The sequence below is a fragment of the Engystomops pustulosus genome, chromosome 1, assembly GCF_040894005.1.
Source record: "Engystomops pustulosus chromosome 1, aEngPut4.maternal, whole genome shotgun sequence".
Lineage (NCBI taxonomy): Eukaryota > Metazoa > Chordata > Amphibia > Anura > Leptodactylidae > Engystomops > Engystomops pustulosus.
This window is the reverse complement of record NC_092411.1, coordinates 107,381,903-107,401,448: the sequence shown is the minus strand read 5'-3', so window position 1 is coordinate 107,401,448 and position 19,546 is coordinate 107,381,903. Positions and strand designations below refer to the sequence as shown.

The window sequence follows — 19,546 nt, the reverse complement described above, 5'->3', positions numbered from 1 at the left end:
TGTACTGTACATGGTGTAGCAGTTTTCTTTCAAATGGGAGGGCACGATCAAAATAATAGCCCCTAGCTTTCTCTATTATTATTTTTAAAGCACAAGAAAGGTATCCTGACTATGATAGAAGTCAAGACTGTTCATATTGCTTGCAGCTACATAGAGAAAACAAATATTACTTGACAATTTCTCAGTTTATAAGAAACATTTAACCAGAGGATAAAATGGGAAGACTGTAACTCACCACAGATTTGTGAATACAGGCAGTCCCTGGGTTACGTACAAGATAGGGTCTGGAGGTTTGTTCTTAAGTTGAATTTGTATGTAAGTCGAAACTGTATACTTTATAATTGTAGATCCAGACAAAAAAGTTTTTGGGCCCAGTGACAATTGGAGTTTAAACATTTTTTGCTCCAATGGGACCAAGGATTATCAATAAAGCTTCATTACAGACATTTTACAGCTGATTATTGCAGTCTGGGAATATAGTGAAGCATTCAGAAAGCTTCCCCAGAAGTCAGAGGGGTCTGTATGTAACTATGGGTTGTCTGTAAGTCGGGTGTCCTTAAGTAGGGGACCGCCTGTATCAACAACATATGGGGAATTGTAGTCTCGGCCACTTGGAGATGCAATTGCAGGGTCATTTTACATTGTTTTGATTCTGATTTCCAAAATAAATACTGAATTATTTATACATATATAACATTTTATATAAGAGTAGAGTTTTATTATTTCAAATGCTGGCAGCGAGTGTGTACTGCCATCTTGGCTCGGATTGGCACACCACCATGGCTAAAAGTATTCCATGGGCTAGGTGGCCTAAAAATACAGTAAAAATAAAAAAAAATATGACAATAAAGAAAAATTTAGGAACACATAGAAGTTCAAATCCCTCCCTATCTTTAGATCAGAAGTAGGAGTTATCCCTAAATTCCAAAATAACTGGTTTCGCTTCTACACCATTTCAAAACCCAAATATTGTAATAAAAGGTGATCAAAGGATTGTAAAGTCTGCAAATTAATGAAAATGTCAGCACGTCCCACAACAAAATTATACCTTACAAAAATAGGTTTGTATCCTTGCATCAGGATATGGCAAATTAAAGACAATTTTATTTTAAATGGATGCAATCAAATTAAAACTTATATAAATTTGTTACGTCCATGATCATACCAACACAAAGAATAAAGGCATTTAAAATGTTTTCCAGTTTCCCAGTATGCAATTTTAAATATTGACAATAGAAAGTATAATATTTTGCAGAAAAAACAATAAATCATACAGCTATGTACACAGAAAATGTTATGGATTATTAAAGGAGGTGAGCAGAAAACTTAAATGAAAAAAATGAAAAAGGGCATTGGTGGGAAGGGGTTAATAATTAAGCTATCCTGGCTTTTAAATTTTAGAATATTAAAAGACTTATAACAGATATTCAAGATAATTTCCTTCAAAAACAATTCACGTACCTATCTAACAAATGTAGCCCTTTATTCCATTTGAAGTCCAAGTGTGTTTCTTGATTTCAAACACTGCCACAGTCATGGAGAACATAGAAATTACAATCCACTCAAAGTGGATGATGCAGATTGCGGTAGTTCAATAGGTACTTCATAGCTACGTCAGCAGTTTTGTGAAATATGGACAAAAAATAATGAATAATCCTAGATGTTGGTCATAATTTGCACAGTAGGTAAAACAGAAAAGAGACAACATTAAAGGTAGTTTACCATAACCCCCATAATTCTAAAGCTAGCAAAAGCATTTCCAACATATCTAGAAAGCGTTGTAGCATTGTTTTCAATGTTGTTGAAATCAGCTGTATAGAACCACTCTTCTCTCTCATCAGCCAAATCTGACTGTGTCCTTAAAGAAAATCTACCATCAAAATCAAGCATGATAAACCAGGGACACTAACTCGTAGATCCAGACACCATAACTGCGGTAAGCATGTCATATTTAATATCCATGACCTCCTTCTTTTAAAATCAACTTTTATAATTTTTACTAATGAGCTAGATAGGCTGTGCGTTATCAGAGCCACTTCTTGCTGCAGATTCAGATTCAAAGGCTGTTACATCCCCCGCCCCCCCCCCCACCACCACCACTGGGTGCTCACTGCTGCCCTGATTACAATAAGAACAGGGGGAAAGTGAGATTGAGAAGTGCTGCTGCAGTGTAACAGCCTGTGAAGACAGAGCACAGATGGCTTCTGTTAAATGCACATAGCCCTTCTGGCTAGCATAATTTTAAAAGTTGAATTTAGAAGAATGGAGGCAATAAGAAAATAAAAGATTACCACAGTCACAGATTTCAGTTACTATATTGCATTTGCAGAGCCCCTAAGATGCCAGAACAGTGGAAAATTGCAATTTATAAAATGTTGTGTTTCCATTAATGTGGCCATGTAGGGTGGGATCAGGCTCGGATTGGGGTTCCTGGGGGCCACCAGAGGAATTAATTCTGGGGGGCCCACCCTCATGCTACATAGAAACATTGGGGCATGTTTATCAGGGCCACGTCAGCAATAAATAATCGCAAATGCTAGCTTATTGCCCCTATAATACTGCTCCCTATGTACAAGAATATAACTACTATAATACTGCCCCTATGTACAAGAATATAACTACTATAATACTGCCCCTATGTACAAGAATATAACAACTATAATACTGCCCCTATGTACAAGAATATAACTACTATAATACTGCCCCCTATGTACAGGGATATAACTACTATAATACTACCCCCTATGTACAGGAATATAACTACTATAATACTGCTCCCTATGTACAAGAATATAACTACTATAATACTGCTCCCTTTGTACAAGAATATAACTACTATAATACTGCCCCCTATGTACAAGAATATAACTACTATAATACAGCCCCCTATATACAAGAATATAACTACTATAATACTGCCCCCTATGTGCAAGAATATAACTACTATAATACCGCCCCTATGTACAGTAAAATAACTACAATAATGCTGCTCCCTATGTACAAGAATATTACTATAATACTGCCCCCTATGTACAATAATATAACTACTATAATACTACACCCTATGTACAGGAATATAACTACTATAATGGTATAAAAAGGAAGGTTCCATCGGCACCAGGCAAAAAGTAGGTAAAAATGCAAAAGTTTATTTAGACAGAAAACATGTTAAAATGTAATCACAGGAAGGAAAAAACGGTAACGCGTTTCAGACCCCCACATGGGTCCTTAGGGGGGGGTATTACTAAGGACCCATGTGGGGGTCTGAAACGCGTTACCGTTTTTTTCTTCCTGTGATCACATTTTAACATGTTTTCTGTCTAAATAAACTTTTGCATTTTTACCTACTTTTTGCCTGGTGCCGATGGAACCTTCCTTTTTATACCATTACCTTCAGTCCCCGGGATTGGACCGGGTTCCTCTCCATCGCTGCACGGCCTCTACTCGGAGCTGCTGACCTGGTGAGCTGACATTTTCTCTTTTTTCAGTTTTTTCATAACTACTATAATATTGCCCCCAGGTCTAGTTTTCCTCCCCCTTACTGCAGCTAGTCTTATTCCCCCCTCCCCTACTGCCCCCAGTACTAGTCCCCCCACCTGCCCCCAGTTCTATTCCCCCCTCCTCTCCTGCCCCATTAGTATTATAGTGCAGTGTCTCAGACTTGAACCAGCGATTAGAGCATCACTGGTTCAAGTTCCAATTTGTATAAAGTGAAAAAAAGTGTTATAAAAACCCCTAAAATGTCACTTTTCCTTACAAACATTTAGTAAAAAAATGTTCCAAAAAAGATAATTTTTAATTAACACCCTTAAAAATGCTCTAAAAAGTAATTTCAAAAATGTTATGAGCTCCAAAATAAGACCACTAAAAAGAATAAGCCCTTAACAAGATTCATCAGCCAAAAAAATAAAAAGTTGTGAATCTGAAAAGATGGTAATGCTAAAATTAAGATTTTCTCCAAATTAATTTTTATTCATTAAAATTGAGGAAAAAATAAAAAAATCTATATAAATGAGATATTTTCATAATTGTGGCAACCCACAGAATAAAAATAACATATTTTTATGGTATGGTGAACGTCCCAAAAAAAATCTTATTAAAAATGAGTGTATGGTCTAAAAATATTACACGGGTTAACAAACTTCTTAAAAGTACTTTTTCATATATTGAGGGAGTTGGAAATGTTGGAGTTTTGCTATTATTAAGGTCTTTCACAGTCAATTGAAAGTTGAGCATTTCCCTCTAAATACAGGTTTAGGCGATTTTCCAAAATATGTGAAAAATGGCACCCAAATTCTAAGCCTCATGACATTCTAGTTAAATGTTGGATATTAAAATATTATGCCAACATAAAGCAGACATGCTTTATGGGTGCTATGAATTCCTGCTTCAAAAGTAGAGAATTTAAAACTTTTCCAATTCTTTTGCCAAATTTCCATTTTTTTTCATAACTAAAATGAAAAGATATCATCCAAATTTTTAAACTAATTTAAAGTTAAATGTGTCACAAGAAAACAGTCTCAAAATCCCCTGGATATGTTAAAGCGTTTCAAAGCTATAACCACTTATAGTGACACAGGGCAGATTTGAAAAATGGGCTGGGTGCAGAAGGGGTTAAATGGTGATAGAGTATATTACAGGGTTCTGTTTGCGGTTATTGGAAAAATTTCCCTGGTGAGAGGTTTCCTTTAAACTGAAAACATGATATTAACTGCTATTAACTAAAAACTTACACAATAATATTTTTATAAACTACATTTTTGCAACAAATTCCTATTTTCTAATAGTTACATATAAATTCAGATTATGTATAACTTGATATGATATTTTCAGACTATATTGAGTTAGGTAAAGTAGCTTTTCCAGTAGCCCTTGATTGTGAGTAATAAATCAGAATCGTTTTACATATTTAGTGTTGTGACATTGAAAGTACAAATTATCAGTCGGCTGTGCTGATTGCAGGTTTAAAAGTCTCCTATGTATAGAAACCATCCACAATAGTACACTTATGAATCAAGTAATAGCCCTAATAAAATATGCTCCTCATATAAATATAAGTAGATTAACTGCAGCTTTCTCATTTTAACATCTAATTAAGATACTAAGATCTAAAATGTTTCATTTTGCTAAGAAATTAGCTGATTCCCTCATGAACTACTACAGATGATGTATAATTCAATCAATTGCACAATAATTATAATACCAGCACTGGTGAATAACCATTTTGGGGAAAATGCAACAAGGCAAGCGTGGACAGAGATGCTATGGGCAGCCAGATATTCTATAACTTCCAATACTGTAAAAATAGTAAAAAGTAATTCATTATAAAGAAAAAGTAAGGTGTGGATGAAAATTAAAGGGGATTGCAAACAAATAAAATTCTCAAATTTCAATCCACTAGTGATGTCTACACAAAAAATATCATTTTTAACCCATTACTTTACAATTTTACACAGTTTTATTGCTGTTTTATCTCCTATAACTCATTGTCACTGTAAAATCCCAGAGTGAGGGTGGGGAATCACTAAGCAGACACATTAAGTCATCCATCTAGTTCTGAGAGCTGACAGTGTGCTTAGATTATTAGGGTACAGGCTTATATACACTTTCATTTACCTTCTGAACATTCTACTAGTATCTGACACATAGAAAGAGAGATGAGACCGATCAGAGATGAGATAATGAGAACCATGAGATGGATATAACACACAATGACACAGTCAGCTTTCCTGCATCTCTGCTATTCCACAACACACGCTAGATCTGCTGTGCCTCCGTCCCCTTCCCTGGATAAAGAACTTATCTGCTTGTAGCTTGCAGCTCTCCTCACCATGCTATGTGCTGTTTACTGGCAGGAAGCCAGTGTCAGTGAGCTTGTCCTGGAATGTATGGGGGAGGGGCTAGAGGCAGGGAGAAGTTCAGCTCCACAGTATCAGACAGAAATCAGGATGGCTACCGACCCTGAATTCAGAAGATCCAACTGAAATTGTGTACACCAGGACTGATAGAGACAGGTTGGAATTATATCTGTAAAATGCTGTATTTTTGTTAAAACCAGTGAATTAGAGAATGTGTTATTTTGTTACCCTAAGTATATTTTAAAAACTTGTCTTCGTGGGTATACCCCTTTAATGCCAGCCCTTTTCCAATTTAACATAATGGGGCACATTTACTAAGAACAGGGCAAACTGCACTAAATGCAGTTTGTCTGTGTATAGTGCAGGGTGCACTAGATTAAGGATTTATGGTGCACATTCTTCATGAATCTGGTGCCCTCTGCACTGCCCCAACAGAGTGCACCAACTTTTTTCTGGTGTACCTTTAAAAAAGGGGCATGCAACACAATTCTGTCGAACTTTGCCCGATAAATCTAGCGCACGATCCGACTGAGCCCTGTAATCCCCCCTAATTTGAGTTGCATGAAGAATAGGGCAGCTGCGCCACAAAAGGGTCGCGTGTGACACAATTATGGTGCAGGCACTTCTTAAATACCTGTGCATGCAGTTTGCACCTAAAATTATGTTCAAAAGTTACCAGAAAACTGGCACATTTCCCTTAGTAAATGTGTCCCAAAAATGTTTTTTTCTGGTTGTTTCTATATGAATCCCCCCAAAAATGGGGCTTATTTACTAAGGGTCCTCAGATCACACTGTCATCAGAAATCAGCCGATTTCTGATATGAACCACATTTAGAAGGACTTTTTGTCACACGCAATCGGATTTTGGCACAGCGGCTTTCACACAGCACAAATTGGGGGGGGTGCCGGACGAACATGCACTCACATACACCGGGAAGAAGAAGGTGAACTCCGGCAGACCTCAGCGGGAAAGTGAAAAAATGCAGGATCTCGGGCGCACGATCTTGGAGAATTGTGCTGGACTTCATCCTCGTTGGACAGTCCGGATGAGGGATTGCGACAGGACTGGGTAAGTAAATGTACTTATGTTGAGACTTACTTTTTTTTCTGCTGCAGTTTTAGTAAGGATGATTCCTGCCTTTTTGATATTACATAATTCTCCACATACCTTTATGATTGAGCAAGGACTGTCTGGAGAATGGGAGAGACATGTGTGGACACATATAAGCTGTTAGCTTGGGCTATTACCATTTAAACTAAGGAGATATTGTAATGCCAGTGCATAGCCCTCACTTTGTCTGGGAAGTAAGAGTTCTGCTCACAGAGACTTCACCAATTAAGGACGCCTTGCAGGCATGTGGAGACTTACAGCCATTGATGCTTCACTAGGGGATTCTGGGAAATATACAAGGAAAAATTGCCTCTTAGCTACCTTGTAAGGCCGCCCTCTTAACATCACGCATGACCTTTTCACAAAGCCCAATGATATGATGCTAGCCCTACCTATTAATGTCTGTAGGGGTAGTTTCACACTGGCTTAAGAGCGGTGCTTCTGTTGCACATCCATTGCATTCTGTCACCGCATCTGCACAAAAAACCTGAAGATTCATCATTGCTTTGAAAACATCACACCTGGTCTTTCAGCCTCATCAGTGAAATAAACTGACATTTTTTGATTTATTTTTACGGACCCATGATCTTCAATGGGTTCCCATGATCCACACAAAAAATGTGCAAAAAACACTCATCCCCCTGCATAACTCTTATAGACTTTAGTGGGGTGAGAAACCATCCACACAGGAGTGGATCTTCTGCAATTAGACATGTGGAAATTTTTACAGAATACTCTGCTTTAAGCAGTAATACTTTTTGCTTTTATCATTAGCGTAAATAGAGAGATGCTTGCGTTTTTGTTGAGGTGTATGAAATTGGCTAGCAATGCTTGACATTCACTGTTACCAAAACAAAGAGATACGATTATAGAATTGACTTTATCTATCAAACTGAATAGCTATTACCAAAGTACTTTATGAAATTATTGTATTTATGCTAATGATACTATTCTTTTTTATAAGAACTGTAATTGAATTGCTACAAAGGCAGTCCCTGGGTTAAGTACAAGATAAGCTTGTGAGGTCTGTTCTCAAGTTGAATTTGTATGTAAATCAGGACAGGTACAGTTTGTAAGTGTATCTCACAGCTAAAGTTTTTTTTGTCCCTATGACAAATGCATGGAGAACACTTTAAAGACAAAGTTTGAAAGCATGAATAGTGACCTTCAATCCATCAATGATTCACATAGCAGAGTCTGGGATTACCTATTGTGGTTCATCATTGCCCCATTCAAGATGGGTTGGCTCTGGTATTGCAGAATATAGGGAATATGCTAAGGATACAGGCACACTGATATAGAGTTTACCGAATGACAGATCCTGGAGTCTTTTAAAGACTCCAAGCTGTCATGGGAACAGATCATCATTCCATGACGATGCACTGCCAAAACATAACTGCCACCGCTGCTGGGTGTCAGCAGTGGGAATTTTCTGTCCATAAATCTTCTTCATACATCCTCTACGGCATTATGACTTAAGGGGTACGTCATACTGCCTTAAAGGGTTAAAGTACAGTTTCTGAAAATCTTATATGATAACCATTATATAATACAAAACCACTATTAAATCCCGAAGAAGAGAAAGGTCTAGACATAAATCGAAGCCACATTAGTATGGCATAAATAAGTAAATTCCCAATGTTTGTCGCCTACACTATAAACTTTATCAAGTTAAAGGGGTTATGCCACGAAACAATTGACTACAAAAAGCTGTCAAAGAGGTTAAAATATTTCACAAATCTATTTGTAATGGTTACCTGGAATTAAAGATACCTTTCTATGTGTTATTATGATGCTTGTTCAGCCTCTATTCTGCTCCACACAGAAGCAGATGTGGGAGGGGCCAGGCCAGGCACATGCACAGTACTGACAGCGGCAGTTATTGCACAACTCAGTGCTACAGAGCGCTCAGCCTTCAGAATCTCCTTCCACCTGCTGTGCTCAAATAGTCCCTGCATTTACTGATCCAATAGAAGTCCAATAGAAATGTGTCATACGCCCCATGTTAAAAATGCACCAAAAAAAGTTGGTGCAGTCTGTCAAAGCAGTGCAGGGGGCACCAGATTCATGAAGAACTTGCGCCAGAAATCCTGAATCTGGCGCCCCCTGCACATTACACAGGACACTGCACATAGTACACATGTACTATGTATTATCACAGCATCATGGTCGGTCAGGCTGACATGCATGGCGGAAGTCTAGGTGGGTGCAGGGGAGGGAAACCCCGCGTGTATCGTCACTCCAAAGTGCCACTTACCCCTGAGGAAGTCACTTCGAAGTGAAGATACACATGGAGTTTGCTGTCCCTGCATTTTTCTAGACCTCCGACATATTTACACTTTACTGTCCGCCTGACCGACCATGATGCTGTGAGAATACATTGTTTTGCTCTACTTGTATGCATTGATTGTACAAAATTAGGTGCATTAATATGGACCTTTTCTGTTGTTTTTATGACTTTTACTAATAAACTTTTGTATTTTTGTATGTTGATTGAATCTCTTTCTGTGTATTTTGTAAGGAATTGCAACTAAATCATAGATAGATAGATAAATGAAAGGTGATAGATAGATGATAGATAGATGGATATGTGATAGATAGATTAGATAGATGACAGGTGATAGATAGATGGATATGTGATAGATAGGTAGATGGATATGTGATAGATAGATAGAAGATAGATGATTGATTGATAGATGGATAGATAGATAGGAGATAGATAGATAGATAGATATGAGATAGATGACAGATGATGGATAGATAGAAGATATATATGAGATAGATAGATAGATAGATAGATGACAGGTGATAGATAATAGGACTTGGATAGATAAATAGGTGACAGCTTCTCACATGTTACTGATCTTTAGCTACTTGCCTGCTAGTCAGGCACAGGGGCCCCTTTGCAGGACTGCAGTGTAACATGGAGGGACAGTGAATGGTGGAGAGTACAGGAGGAGGACTGCATCAGGAGAGGTCAGAGCTCAGCCTGTTACTTGTGTTATCTCCTGTGTGACCTGACTAATGGTGGAGGGAGGAGAGGGCTGCTACATTGCTATGATCCATGTTAGGGGAGGACTCCTCTGAGCAGCAGATGTCATGTCTGGCTGCAGTTACCTTGTATCTGCTGCTGGAAGCACCTGTGGAGCTGGTAAGCAGTGGCCATCACAGCACAATCTCTGCCCCTCCTCCTCTCTCGCTTCCTATTGGCTGCAGTGTGTCAGCTGATCTCTCAGTGTGGAGAGTAGCTGGAGTGATCTGTAGTGCAGAGCAGCTGGCTGACTCCATGTGCACAGGCTCGGCCAGATCAGCTGTAGCTCAGGATGGGACACAGCTACCACTAGGGGGCGCCAGTAACCAGAACAAAAGGAGTTATCTCAGTAAGGCTGCAGATTTTGTAATAAGTGTAAATGGTGAAAGTACTTGTCACAATGCATTGGACCCAATTACAGCCATTTGCTATGGTGACCCCTTTAAGTACAGCAGATAGTAAAATGGCATTGTTAATGCCTAGAGATACATTAAAACTGGGCAAGATGGCATAGCAGCCCAGCCATTGTAATATCAAATGAAAACCACATTGTACAGATACTTTGATACTATTGTATGTATCATAGAATCCCTCTTTTATGGCAGGTCTACAAGTGACATTTTTTTTATTCAAGTCTTTACCATATATTTCTGTCATTATGTATTCGGATTGAAGAGAACTATTTTACATTAGGAAGATGCTATTATATGTAGCTCAGGGACATAGTCAGCTCTCTCGTTCTCATTTTGATGCCTCTATGCCATACGTGATTGCACAATTATAAAAGTATATGCATGATTGTCAGTTTCCCTTTATCTACATAAGTCATACATTTAAAAAAATGATGCTATTAACACAATTGTATGTCAATGTCATACATCACAGCTGCAATTTAAGACAATGATGTATAGTGCAAAGCACACAATGCCAGTGAAAAGATAAAAATATCAATGAGATAAACAGAGTATAATAAATATTCTTCTCGTCTGTATGCAAGTATTTGTAATAACCATTAGCAATTTCTTTAGAAACGCTGACTAAGAATATGCCAACAGATAGAAAGATAAATGACAAATGACTTGTAAAGGTTTCTAAAGGTATTCAATCTAAATGAATACTTGGCTCTGTGTGCTCATGTTATGTTTCTTAAAGGAAATATCTTACTTGGGAGATTCCTTTAACATCTGTCTTCTAGTCAGGAACAACAAAAAAACTGATAGTTGAAGTGAATGACACAGATCTCAAGGTTCCTGTCAAGGAGTAAGATATATTGGGGCTTATTTACTAAGGGTCCCGCGGCCGCATTTTCGTCGGTTTTCCCGACTATTCGCGGATTGTGTCGCACGCGATTGTTTTGTGTTGCAATCGCGCCGGTTTGCAACACAAATTAGGGGCGGGCTGTTGGACGATCCAATGGATTCGGACTACGCACAGGATTTAACATTTAAATTTGTGTCGCAAGCCATGCACTTACATGCACCAGGAAGAAGAAGGTGAATTCCGGTGGATCTGATTGGGGAAGGGACACATGCAGGAAATCTGGCGTGCGATCTTCATGAATCGCGGCAGAGTTTATCCTTGTCAGACAGTGCGGTTCGGGGATCGCGCAGGAACCGGGTAAAAAAATATGCCCCATTATGTCTCATCTGATGGACAAGAAGTAGGGAGCTTGTCAAATTTAATGATCTCAAGTCACCAGCTAGGATCAGACTATCTCCACAATGGGAGGTGCAAAGGGTGTTCCTACTGTGCAGTGCTTTGCACCTATGGTACCAAAAGTGTCCCAGGAACTAGTGACAGAACTATGCGTAACAAAACTTTACTGATGAATGTGTAGGCAGCAGTGTGTGACCAGAAAAGCACAAAAGGTTGAAAAAGTTGCTTGCAAATGCCTGCAAAACTAAAAAGGTATCAGAGCACAGACAGAATGGCCATGGTGAGCTCAATCCAACTCTGAAAGTGTCTACAACATCAGCATTAAAACAGACCATTGAACAATCAAAGAAGATGATTTTATTTTACATACATTTCTAGAGAAATCAGTGGCCTTAATGTAGTTGGCCTAATATTTGACTGTACACACATGATTATTGTGGTGCACTATGAGGGTGGTTATGAGGTCCAGTGCAACTTCTCTTTTGTACTTTTACAGCGAGAGTAAGGTACTCTAAATAAAAGGGTGGAGAGGATGCAAGATTTACACAAAAAAATTACTTATTCAGGTAACATGCTCATGATGTAGGACATACAGGAAAACGTAACTGTAGCATAAAATAGATATAAGGACATTATAAATGTGATTATCAATAATATTATTGACTGTAGAACAATAATGCAATTGTTGTGTTTGGTATGATACATCGATTACTCCCAGTGTTGTGAGGTATAAAATATAATGTTATTGTTATAAATAGTTACCTTCTGTTATAATAATTGTGTCATTTGCTCTTCACCAGATTGCATGTAAGGCCATGACGTTTGAAGTTATTGTTGTTAACATCTCGCAAATAAGAGGAATTTGGGAAACTCGAGTTAAGAAGTATAGAGACCGATGCAAAAAGGAGAAGGAAAGGCTAGAAACAAGTGCCTTGCAAAAGTAAGTATAGTCATATAGTAAAATTGGAGTGAAGCTTATGACCGAAATGTATAGAACCCAACGCATCAAATATACTTGGACTCTTTTAGGCATGAAGAGATGAGAATATTGGGACATTTCTGTGGTAAGGGCAATGCGGTGGTCAGTCGGTCGGTGGTCAGGTGTCAGAGGGCAATGTTGGTGCCCAGGTTTCACATACAGTATTTCTAAGAACTACATTTAATGTTTTGTATTTTTTCCTTATAGTTGTTCAGGGTTGACTATAAGTTCTCCAATTTATTCCCACAAACCTTAAACATATTAAAAAGATTTATAATATTGTATGTTCTAAGGCCATTGTATACTAAAAGTGGGAAATCTGGAAAATCTGGAAACTCAAATGATGAATTCTATTAGGAAACAGGGAGGAGGAGGGTTATTAAAGGCTAAGCAGAGCTAGGTATTGCACATAATTCCCCCTCTGAGGAGGGGATGGAGTAGTTAGGTGCAGGGCGGGATGCACTGCACCTCTGCATCAGCTATAATCTGTGCCAGGTCAAGAAGTACGGCAGACATCAAGCGCTGGCACACGGAGCACCAGCACTTGATAAATCTACCCCATGGACTGAACTACATAATGACAATCCTATACAGCACAGACAAATACATTACTACTCTACTAGCTATGAAGAACCCTGGTATAAAGACATTTGCAGCATGCCTTTTGATTAAAATAAAAAAACATACATTCCAACATTAAAATGTCCTGCATTGAGAAGAACATATAATGTTTAAAAAATACCAACTCTCAGAGCCCACCTGACATGTTTCACCAGAAAACAGACATAATCCAGGTTTATAGGGCTATATCCTCTGACATCACCTGATAGGACCCTCTGACCCTGTTTTTGAAACAGTGAGCAAACTGCAGGTGCCTTGGTAAGACTTACACTGATATTATCTTCTAAACATAAGTTATGCTAATTTTAATGTTGAAGTCTAATACTTTTTTAATTCAATAATTAATAAAAGTAACTTATTAGTGTCGGAAAATGCAGGATCTAGTAACCGCATGGTAAATTGTGTATAAGCTAAAGGTCTGGTTCCCGCCACTAAATGGGACCTAATATTAGTGCTTCTTAGAGCTAAAGCATTGGAAGTAAGTAAAGGGAAAGTATACAAATATGAGTAACTTCACATGGAACCATTGCTTGAAAACCAAAAGGATTGTTTTGTAGAGGGTTTCCGGTAAATATTGGGTACATATGAATTGTGATCCAAGGAAGGAAAAACAACAACAGGTTTATATGGTACCTAAGGTGTATGGAAAAGAGGGTTCTGAAGGCTAGTCTCTGATATGATCCCAAAAACTATAGCTGGGTGGTTAAAAACTGTTTTATAAGACAGTAAATTATAGTTTAGTCTACATGCAGGCCCCATATGAATTTACAGTGTCCTTAATGACTCATGTTCACCAATGGATGGAGGCCTAGTCAAATTTTCTTCTATATACTGTGCATAGCCAGCATTAACATCACTTAGTTGGTATAGTGAAATCTCCATTCCAGAAGAGAAGGAAAGCTGTTATAGTAATAGTTCAAGTAGATGTTGAAGTAATAATTATGTAAACATTGTTCTGATATGAAGCTATATAGCCTGAAATCCATACAGGTGTACTTCAACATGTATTACTTACATATTTATTGTTGCAAATGTCCCTCCTTCCATGGCCTTTTTTTGGTCTCTTTCTAAATGACAAGGGGTAGATTGATCAATCTGTCTATGATAGAATTCTGTCATTTGCACTACAGATACCTTGCACCTCCACCTGGCCACTTGTTTACACAGTTAGTAGAAACGTTAACTTCTAATAGGACAAAAGAGCCATGAATAAGGAAATGGGGCATAGTCATGATTGAAAAGGGGCATGCACCAAAGATTTTGCAAGTGAATTTTCATTTTTGTAAACTAAGACCACTAATACCATAGTTAGACTACACAGTCTTAAACCACATCAGATTTATAATTTTGTATAAGACATTTGATTAGTGACCCTTGTTTCTTTCATACCAAATTCTTGAAATTGTACCTTTAAGCCCCTGTATTATGGTATGCACAGACTTCAAGATATAAGGAAGAATATGGTACATCAACAGAGATTTATACGGATAACCTTATTTTTACATATTATGAAACATACTGTAACACTTTAAAAATGACTGTAAAGATCAATGATTTGCCAGCAGCAAACAACTGGTTAGATTTCAATAGAAAGTTTCTTTTTTGGGCAGCACATCAGAGAGCTTATGCTCTGGGGAAGGATTTTGCTGCCGGCGATAAATGTTTTTGAGGAAAGCTAAAATTAAAATAAAATTATCTTCACTTCTAAATAGTCACGGCGTCCTAGTTGCCAGTCTATCATGTTACTTTTTGCTTCTTTTTTTCAGCAGATCTTTATGCTGCTTCTGCAGTGACACTAAAAATTGCATTAAAGCTATATAAATTATACAAACTTTACCACTGTATTTGCCATGCAATATTTCTCAGACAGATTAATATCTGCTCTTGAGAATGACAAGTCCCTCAGGGTCAACATGAAAGATTGCCCTAAAATACCATAAAATATTCTATCTGGAAGTTTTCTCACTGACATATTGGTTAAAGAAGATTAGATGTAAAAATCAAATATTCCTAAGCATATTAGTTTTTTAATAGGAGCTTTTCTATTCCCCAAACACATCCATTGGTGATATACATAGACATGAATAATATTAGAAATGATAAATTGAATTTCTATATATAAAACAACATTGATCTGGTAAGTAATCTTTTTTTTTTCTTCTTGCATAGGGGAATGACAGCTAAATTCATGGCCAGGATTTAGGTGCCCATTTCTTATATACTGACCAAAATTATAGCAGCAATTTATTTTCTTAGACAGAAATAGCCACTAGGAAAATGATGCTCATACAATAACCTGTTCTACCTAACAAATCCCCTTTGTGACAGGTACACCAAGTTTAAAGTACCTGAACACCAGAAAAGGCAATCTCAGTTAGAAACTGAGCTTTTATCTTAGGCCATATATTCTGAATACTGATTTCTAACATTAAAGGGAATTCAATATGAAATGCCTGATTCTACAAACTTTAACTATTTAAGGAAGTACGGAATAAATCCACATCCAGTCATCCTTCAAGCTATTTTTACTGTAGCACTGGCCAAAACAATCTGGTTGCACACACATGAGAAATTTATACAACCTTTTTTGTACCATTTTTGGTTAATTTTCAAGACCTCTTCTTGAGGTCTCCAGCTGTGACAATAAAACATAATACCCTTACAGTTGAAGGATCCAATCATAGCTGGAAAGCCATTAGATACTACAGCTTTCTATTGCTGTTTAGCAGAGTTGCTAAACCTTTTATAGGTCTCATTTCCCATATGACAGATGATGCTCTGAATGTCCTTTATTCTTCCAACTCACACTGGGATGGACTTGAATTTCTTATTTCCTACAATCAAGAGCTTGTCATTTTCTGGCCCACAATAGTCTCTTCACAGCATCAATGAACAAGAGATACCATTCAAATGGATCTGCACCAAATACAATGGAGAACAACAGAAAAGTGCAGTTAAAATACCCTCTTTAATAATTGTGCAATACCAAAGAATTAATCTTTTTCCTAATGAAGTATTGTCAACATCTCAGGGGCACTGCTATGGGTTGGACTTGTGGGACAACCTATGCAAATTTGCTCCTGGATTTGTGGGAGAAAACAATGGTGTATGCTGATGAGGGGTACCAAACACAGAGGAGGTATAGATATTGGCCTGTTGCATTGATCACATTTTTTCACCTGGGAGAGAACAATAGTGTCCTTTGATGGGTTTGTTACTTCTTTAAACAACAACCCCATTGGGCTCAAATTCACATTTGAGATTGCAGAACTGGAATCGCCTTTTTTTTAAGTACTTACCAAGAAGTCATCAGGGGTGCCCTTAGACCAAAACCCTAAAGCTTCAAATTCACTGCTACAATGGAAAATTAATCATCCCACACTTTAAAAGAGGGATACCCAGGGGACAGTACAAGGTTATGCAAGAATTGTTAATCTGATAGCACGCTTAAACAGGCAGACGACCTCAAACAATGTTTTCTACAAAATGGCTACCCTGATTCTGTTCTTAGGTACCCCTATTGCAATGTTTTTAGGTCACTTATAGGGTACTTCTGAAGACAAATGTATAGTTGAAAGAAGACATCATTATTGTTGAGTTACTACCAGTATGTTGTCAAACAGCTAAACGCCTTCCAGATCATTTTTCTTTCATGGCATAGTGTGGTGGCATAATCCAGGAAATCAGCTTTTAAGATGCAAAATGGTTGTATTTAGACAGGGAGGAGGAGCATTTAGAACTGAAGTCAAGTTCTCCCTGCCTCAGAATGCTCTCTTCACTATAAATGTCAGTCATGCATCCAGAGGCATCCTCTCTGTCTCTCTTGAAGTCTGGGAAAAGATGCAAAGTTTGCCAGGATTGGATAAGGAAAACCATGCTCAGCTCAGCTTACAGCTCAGCTTTCATTTTACCAGTGCTCATGAATATTTTAAAGCTGAGCTGTGATTGGTTGCCACGAGCAAATAGAAATATTCTGACTTTCAGACATTTGATAAATCTGCCCCAATGATCTTATCACAATAAAGAAATGGGTGCAGGCCATAATTTCCCCACAACCCCGACCCTACATCTGGAAGGCAATCTCTACTCTGAGTAAATGCTCAGAATAGTTGACAAACGAACAGAGAGGGACAAAATAGACAGACAAAATATTGGCCAGGATGGCTGGATGAAACCATGATGGTGCGCAGTAGAGGCAAAAGAGTGGTCAATAAACATAGCAAAAGTCAGATACACAGTAACAGAAATACCAATAGAAATTCAAAGGGCAACGAGTGCCAGGAGACTAGTAAATCCAGCATCCTTTAATTAGAACTGGACTGTTCCCAGTAGTTGGCTGGTTCAGCCGTGCATCACTCAAGCCAAAATGCTGCAGTACATTTGCCTAGAGATGTTGAAGCTCGGCCTATACATCCTGCATACTTGCATGTTGCCAAAGCTTAATAAATCTAGTAACTGGGCAGATCAAGGAGGTGTTACAGTCTGGTAGAAACATTCTTGGAAATTGCTGTGTCTGGATGCACATTATGCTGCTTTATCCTAGTTGGTTATGCTACTGCTGTATGCAATGACTCCTGAGAACATCACACCAAAGTGGTCCCAATTTGATTCTTACTCCTCTATACTTGGATCATCAATTGGGCATCTCTTATTCCATTGATGCTCCAATCTGTCAACTAGGAAAAACGTCTTTGAGTGGATCGTAGAAGTCAAGAAAGTGGAGCACTACGTAAATGTAGCCTTTGAGAGGCTTTTTGAAGCCTTTTTGCAAGAACCACTGTCTAATCCCCCCCCCCCTCACCTAATTATTTAATTGCATCCAAAGGAATCAGACATAAGTTTCTAGTTGAGTTACTAATATACACTGAGTGTTTAAGATTAAAACAAGTTTGGAACTGTAAGCTTTGTAATGAGATTACATGCAACATCAGACATTTTTCCCTGTTCTTGCTTCCTGAAACTATCTGTGCTGTATATTTTACGAACAGTAAAAGATGTCTTCTTAACACTGTGGATTAACATGCATTTAAGGTTTAACAGTCGAAAATCCTTTAAAGTGTAGAATATAATTCATCGATAGAAATTATTCTGATAAGCGTACTGCACTGTCAACCATTCCAAGCTTCAAAGTAAAAATCACTATTTTATTTTACTAGCTACTACTTTCATTACATTTCAACTTATAATTTTCTCTGACAACCGAGACAGCTTTGGAAACGCATCTTTACTGTGATATGTCATAACGTTTTCCCGGAAAATGAATAAGACACACAAACAAATAATAAAAGTAACAGCAATAGATTTTCAAAAGGGTGGGAACTATAAGTATGCCAATTATTTTATGGCTCTATTGAATGTGTTTCTTGGGCATTTTAGTAGCTTGTAAATTTGGGATGGGTTTCTATGCATATAAATAAATAGGATAATTAATTTTTGTATTAATTTAACTTAGTGCCATGGGGGGTTGCCAATCTTAAAATAATCACCTATCCTATGGATATATAATCAATAAGTAAAATCCTAGAAAATCCTTTAAAATCAATATATAGACAGAAGTACACATTTGGAATTTTTTAAAGTCCGTTGTGCATTTCTCCTTCTTGCCTTTGTCAGCAATATGAATAAATTCAGTGCTTTATAATCTATTATTAATAAATCTTCTCATCAATCCATCCTCCTCTCCTCATCACTCAGGGAGCAGGAAAAAGGCTGAGGGAGGAGGAGATAGGACTTCTGTCCCTGCCTACTTTCCCACACTGTGCTAACCCTGGTTACAACTGGAGCACGGTCCCTACTCTAGATAATTGCACAGAACAGAATAACAAACAGAAAGACAAACTGACAAATGCAAGGTCAGGCTAACTCGTTAAAAGCCAAGATGGCGGTGAGGTGCAAAATCATGAGATAAATAGAAAAGACAAGAGCTAGGAGACAAGACTAACTAGCACTGCATGGAGTGTGAAGTGAGTTAAAATGCTTGCTTGCTTTTTCCACCTGTGGCAGGGCCTAGCGATGCTATAAGTATTCAGTATGGACTACACTCTTTACTGGTCATGTTGCCATTTTGCCAAGCATTGTTCACACTTTCTCTGTTTGTGTATTTGCCAACCTTCTGGTATCTGATCTCTGACCTGTATTTATCACTTCTCTGTTGGATTTCAATTTTGGCAGTAGTTAAAAGTTTTACAAAAGTTTATTTAATCCGTCAATACGTAAAAAATTTACAAAAAACATCACTTAAAAAATGCATGTGGTAACACATTTCAGACAAAACAATGCACGGCTATGAC

At 37.8% G+C, this 19,546-nt stretch overlaps 1 protein-coding gene across 3 annotated transcripts in view; it reads left to right on the top strand.

Moving 5' to 3' along the window:
* LRRC2 (leucine rich repeat containing 2) overlaps window positions 1-19,546 on the top strand; it is a 457,557-nt gene that overhangs the window by 16,471 nt on the left and 421,540 nt on the right. For 2 of the 3 annotated variants that reach the window (XM_072150807.1, XM_072150809.1), the window contains exon 2: window positions 12,457-12,596. In XM_072150807.1, coding sequence (XP_072006908.1) covers window positions 12,472-12,596 — 125 coding nt within the window. In that variant the 5' untranslated portion in view covers window positions 12,457-12,471. Of the gene's footprint in view, window positions 1-1,841; window positions 1,937-12,456; window positions 12,597-19,546 lie in introns of all 3 variants that reach the window. The other variant, XM_072150808.1, reaches the window with a different exon arrangement.